At 37.7% G+C, this 6042-nt stretch overlaps 1 protein-coding gene across 1 annotated transcript; it reads right to left on the bottom strand.

Annotated features, from left to right (window-relative positions):
* Positions 1–1214: 1214 nt before the first annotated feature.
* LOC122659066 (nipped-B-like protein) lies at positions 1215–5800 on the bottom strand. Its single transcript, XM_043854221.1, has 12 exons — positions 5571–5800; positions 5370–5461; positions 5238–5280; positions 5048–5104; positions 4893–4950; positions 3486–3574; positions 2993–3154; positions 2654–2812; positions 2369–2498; positions 1975–2006; positions 1503–1664; positions 1215–1358 (listed from the first exon to the last, which is right to left on the bottom strand). Exons 1-12 carry the CDS (start codon positions 5715–5717, stop codon positions 1215–1217), a joined length of 1275 nt encoding a protein of 424 aa, XP_043710156.1. The 5' UTR covers positions 5718–5800.
* Positions 5801–6042: the final 242 nt, after the last annotated feature.

Raw genomic sequence — 6042 nt, 5'->3', positions numbered from 1 at the left:
CTCTCCTTGAGAACAATTCTTCTGGGTTCTGGGAACAAAAGAACACCCAAGTCCTTCCTTGCTTCAATCCCCACTTATTTAATGTCCTGTTTTCTATTCATAACGAGTCTTTATTAACCAAACTGGGTTGGCAATTAGTCTCAAACTCATCTTCCTTATGAGCTAGAGTCCTTAAATCCAAATATTTTCCCAACACTAGTATCCTTAATGCTAGTTTCAAACCTAAGAAGGGTTCCTAGGTTTGGAATAGTCTTAGCCATATTATCCCTTCTTTAAGGAAATTTATCTGTTGTAACTTGGAAGGTAGGGGTAGGAACCTCTATTAATGTATGGATTAACCCACGGTTGCTAATTTATCTAATAGTGACATTTTCTACAATCGATTATCTATCAGATCTGATGGTAGAGAGAAGGAATTTTCCTTTAATTAATTTCTGTTTTTCTCATGATATTGCCTCTAAAATCCTGACGGGCTGACCTTGACAAGTCCCTCCCAGTCTATAATGCATGAATTACAAGCTGATCCTGGGAATGTACACCAGCATAACACCACTTCAATAAAACCCTTCTTTCACCTTAATAGACAATAGTAGTTCAAGAAACCTTCTACTTACAGTGTTACTTAATTCCGAGTTTCTCCCCAACCACCACCCCCCCCCCCCCCCAAAAAAAAAAAAAACTTTAATTTTTAATTTAAGCTTTGATTTTGAGGGGTGCAATTATCCAGGAGAGTCACAAGAAACTTTGTCCAAGAACTTCAAAAAATGAATTGTTCTAACCAGTAAAATTCCCTCTAAACATACAATTAATTAATCATCGAGACTTTCAAAACTGTTTACAATTTCAAACAATCCTCATCAAGCATACATCCTGTTGTCGAGAAGCATTCATCTCCTTCCAAAATATCACAGGAAAAGGGAGATCAGAAAAATATGAAGAAATCAGTAAACAGTCAAAACAGGTTGCCATTGAACTTTGAGAAGTATTCATCTCCTTCCAAAACATCTCCTTCCTTGAGATCAGACAAATATGAAGAAATTAGTCAACAGTCGAAGCAGGTTGTCAATGAACTAAAGTTTTATATGATATAGCTCACCTTTAGCACAAGCCATTTCCCCATGCCATTCATGCAGTCCAAGAAAATACGCATTAACATCCAGTACAAAATCATAGAGGATATAGAGCACCAATGGCATTGTACCCAAGGAGCAAAATCATGGAGTAGCCAGTAAGTTACTTGGCATCGCAATTCCATTTCTGTGGAATGGAGATCCACAAGGGGCAATGAGGCCAAGATTCAACATTACTCTCGTTCTTCGTTCACTCAAATCCTGAGATTGTCCTGATTTTTTCAATACCTAATGATATTACAGTTCATAGATCAATATATCAGAGAAGGAATACTAAAGGATGGTAGCAAGAAACACACGTGCGAGCACACACCATTAAAAGAAAGGAGGGGGGAACCAACAACAGGAAGAAGAAAAAAAATGTGAGCTTACAGAGTTTGGACTATTTGGTCTCTGCTTCTTCTGAACTAGATCTGGCTCTGGGGTGCCATTTTCTGAAGCTCCCTCCCCTGCTTTTTGAGACAACAGTTCTCCACTCCTAACTCTTTTCCGAGTTCTGCTGTTATCTGGCTGTCTTCTTGGGGAACCTCTAGCCTGATAGCAAGTACATATTTATTGTTTCCATAAGAAATATCAGTGTTTTAAGAGAAACTTAATTTACAGGAAGCTTCAACCTCAGATTTTCGAGCTAGGAAAAAGTACATTGTAAGCTAGTCCATATAATATTTTTTCCATCAGCAATATCAGTGTTTTAAGGGTGGCATGCTTGAAAAAATAAGGAGATTGAAACAAGAGTAGACTTACAGAAGCTTCATCATTAGAATTTCTAGCAACTCCAGGAAGCCCAAGGAGAAAGCACAATGTGAAGGACACAAGTAGGAAAAACAAAAACATGGGAACTTACAGAGTTTTGGCTGTTCGATTTGAGTTTCTTCTTCTTTATGTCTTGCTTTGGGGTGTCATATTTTGAAGCTTCCGCCCTTGCTTTTCTAGAAGTGAGTTCTCCACTCTTCACTCCTCTCAGTGTTATGCTGTTATCATGTTGTCTCCTCGAAAGAACCGTTGCCTGATAGCAAGTCCATATAATATTGTTTCCATAAGTAATATTAGTGTTCAAGGTAACAAATTTGATGAATGCAGGAGAATGAAACAAGAGTTTACTTACAGAAACTTAATCAGTAGACTTCATGGCAAAACCAAGAAGTCTAAGGAGAAAAAACATGTGAAGGACACAAACATAAAAAAAAAAAAACAAAAAACTTGTGAGCTTACAGATTCTGGTTTGTTTGCTTTCTTCTGAACTAGTTTTTGCTTTGGGGTGTCATTTTTTGAAGCTTCCTCCCTTGCTTTTCTGGAAACGAGTTCTCCACTCTTCACTCTTTTCTTGGTTCTGCTGTTATCATGTTGTCTCCTTGGAGAAGACCTTGCCTGATAGCAAGTCCATATATTATAGTTTCCCTAAGTAATCAGTGTTTAATACAGGAGAATGAACAAGAGCAAAATTACAGAAGCCTCATGACTTGCTGGAAGGTTAAGGGGAAAGCCATTGTGAAGGACACAAGGGGGGAAAATGTTGAGCTTACAGAGTTTGGGCTGTTTGGTTTGAGTTTCTTCTGAGCTAGTTTTTGTTTTGAGGTGCCATTTTTTTTAGATTCTTCCCCTGCTTTTTTGACGAGTTCTCCACTCTTCACTCGTTTCCCAGGTCTGCTATTATCTTGTTGTCTTCTTGGAGAACTCTTTGCCTGATGGCAAGTCCAAATATATTGTTTCCATAAACAATATCAGTGTTTAAAGTGACATGCTTGAAGAATGCAGGGGAATGAAGCAAGAGTAAATTCGTAGAAGCTTCATCCATGGACTCTGTGTAAGGAGATGTTGGGAAGGAAAAGAGTTTAGAAAATAAATAGAACATGTGAGCTTACAGAGATTGGGCTTTTTGCTTTGAGTTTCTCCTGAACTGGATCTTGCTTTGTGGTGTTATTTTCTGAAGCTTCCTCGCCTGCTTTTCTGGAGACGAGTTCTCCCCTCTTCACTCTTTTCAGGGACATCTTGATATCATGTTGTCTTCTTGGAGAAGTCCTTACCTGATAGCAAGCCCATATATGTATTTTCCATAAGCAATATCAGTGTTTTAAGTGACATGCTTAAATAACGTAGGAGAATGAAACAGATCTATGGAAGCTTCAGTTCTAGAATTCTTGGAAACACCATCGTCCTTTACTGCTCTTTTTACCTGGGCTCTACATCTGTAATATTCCAGGGGTTCCCTCTGTCTGATACAAGTTTATTTATATTGTTTTGATAAGAAGTCTTGAATTGAAAGTTCAAGTTTGAGAAACACACATCCTCAAAAAATAAAATAAAAAACAATAAAAATGCAAAGATGGAGAGAAAGAAGAAAGGCATGGCACTGACAACAATTGGGCCATCTGCTTCCTGAGTTCTTCTTGTTCGATGTTGCTTTAACTTTTCAACTTTGGAAGCTTCAAGTCTAGGAGGTTTCCCTATGAAAGAGAAGAACAAAAAAAGGGGGGGTGGGGAGAGAACATTTTCAGTTACAATATCACATCTTCTCAATTTAAGGAAGAAAATCTCTGAGTGGTACCAGCCAAAACATGACTGCACTTATTTATGTTATGAAAGCTAGATTAGAATGAATAAGTTTGTAAAATATATTGTGTTCTACCGAAGTATTGGAGTGTGATAATGAAATCACCTAATGGCAAGATTAATATGTCAGAGAGTAAAAGTAGTATTCTATCTTAATATTTACAAAGTGACGTCTGTAAATGAGTCGCAGAGTAAGTTGGCTACTAATTGTTAGTCTCTTGGAACTATTCTGAAGACCATATGGTAAACCAACATATGAATAAAAAAAAAGGGCATACCCAGTGCATGAGGCTCCCACCACTGCGGGGTCTGGGGAGGGTCATAATGTACGCAGCCTTACCCCTGCTTTCACAAAGAAGCTGTTTCCAAACTCGAACCCAAAGTGGTCACAATGGAGCAACCTTACCATTGCACCAAGGCCCGCCCTCTAAACCAACATATGAATAGACAACCTAATTGCACTTATAATCCAGATGAAGAAAATATGTCACATATGGTTGATTTATACTTATTTAGGGTACCAAAGTGAAGTTTTACTTATTTTGGCCAACACAAAATGGAAAAAAAATAATATATTTAGATAAAATAATTAGTAGGTACTGGGTTCTTCTAACTATACTTTTCAAGGACATGTGCTTCACCAAGGCATGTGAAAGATCAAATCACCGACATTTCTAACATTTTACACTCTTTAAAGAAAAAAGGATGATGAATGATTAAATGTCTAAGCAATGAATGCACCTAGTTGCTGGACCAAATGAATCCCATCCAAAGCTTGAGATCCAATATATTTCTATTCCCCTCATCTCCATAAAGTTTGGATTCTGGTTACACCCCATGGTTTTCCCATTGCATACAGAACCAGCTGTTACAATGGAAGCAAGGCTGTAAGGCAGAGTGAATCCAGAAAGATTGCTTTAGTTTGGCTTGTTCTCTGCAACTTGGGAACAAAAGCCCACAGTGGTACCATCGCTTACTTTAGCATATATGTCATTACAAAATTCATCTTGGAGTTACATTGTTCTTCCCCAGAAATTTCATTGCCATCCCAATAGTCCAATACTGATTTAATGTACCATTTGTGGAGATCATTTACTTCTCAAAGGCTGTTATATTCCAACTATTGCAGAAATACATTGCATAACAGTGTTCAAGAAAGAGCTTGGTAGAGAAAGTTGAACAACATGAACCCTGCAAAAAAGATAGGCTAACCTCTAGGCTCGGAACCTCCCTTTTTCAATTTTTTAGCAGATTTGATGCAAGAAAGTTCCTATACTCGTACCAACAAGATAGGACAAAACTATTAGTCGAGAAAATGCAAAAATAGCAAGGCAAGAAACTTCCACTCATGGTGAACAAACATTTACCTGCTCCAAGGCTTTCCCAAATGTTTCACTATAGCTACCATTATTTTCTTTCAGAATCTGAATAGAATCCAGAGAGACAGATTACAGCACAGTTATGTGAAAAGAAAAAATGAAAGCCATAAGCAGCTACAGCAGAGAAGATGATTGATGATAAACATTAAACTGAAGATAAGTGCTTCTAAACACTCACATTCTCAAACTCAGCTCTGCATTTTGTAGAGTCCACATACAAGCTTCAGGAAAGATACAAGAGTTATTAAACCATTTAGCTGTATTAGCCAACAAGGGCATAAAACAAACAAGTAAGGAAAAGACTACTGACTATTCATAGCTTCCATAAAGTCGAACGAGAACTTCACCCACTACTCGATTTTGGGGTTTAAGAGTATCACTCACATTGTTCTCATCAAAAACCTACCAAGGGGGGGGGGGGGGGGAGAAGAAATCATCAGTACCAACAGACATCATTAGAAGCCATACACCAGAAAGATCTCACCAAACTTGCCAAGAAATATTTACACACCTGTCCAGGCCACCAGCTACAACCATTGATTTTGACCCAAATCACATCGCCTAACATGAGATCACCTCTCAACTGATTAACCCTCGATTCCTCTCCACAAACTCTGCCAACATTATCTCCAATACCCACTAGGCGTTTACTTTTCATTGTCTGATGAAGTAGTTTGAAAGATCTAATATGGAGGCCCACTACTTCCAAGCAGAGGTAATCTGTTCGTCACTCTGGAACTGACACAATTATTACACGATTGAACCATATGAGTTTAATTTTTAAACTTTCAATGTTTTATGTATTGCATTGTTAGAAAATATTTGGATGACAAATTATAAGAAAAAGAAGACCAGGCTAACTACTTAATAATAAGTATCAACTAAATCCTGGGGACCAAGCTTGAGAAAAGAGAAATAACAAAGATGTAGGAACATCAGACAAGAATGAAAAATTAAAAATGTTGAGCATAGGAAACTTGTTC

Source organism: Telopea speciosissima, chromosome 4, assembly GCF_018873765.1.
Source record: "Telopea speciosissima isolate NSW1024214 ecotype Mountain lineage chromosome 4, Tspe_v1, whole genome shotgun sequence".
Taxonomy (NCBI): Eukaryota; Viridiplantae; Streptophyta; class Magnoliopsida; order Proteales; family Proteaceae; genus Telopea; species Telopea speciosissima.
The sequence above is the reverse complement of the archived record's forward strand: the minus strand, read 5'-3'. Positions and strand labels throughout refer to the sequence as shown.

Bases quoted from the DNA above. Each gene is read 5' to 3' on its own strand.
- LOC122659066 (XM_043854221.1), bottom strand. From the start codon at position 5,717: ATGAAAAGTAAACGCCTAGTGGGTATTGGAGATAATGTTGGCAGAGTT. The intron at 5,105-5,237 runs GTGAGTGTTTAG...GATTCTATTCAG, and splicing joins GCAGAGCTGAGTTTGAGAAT to ATTCTGAAAGAAAATAATGG. The intron at 1,665-1,974 runs GTAAGTTCCCAT...ACTTGCTATCAG, and splicing joins AATCGAACAGCCAAAACTCT to GCTAGAGGTTCCCCAAGAAG.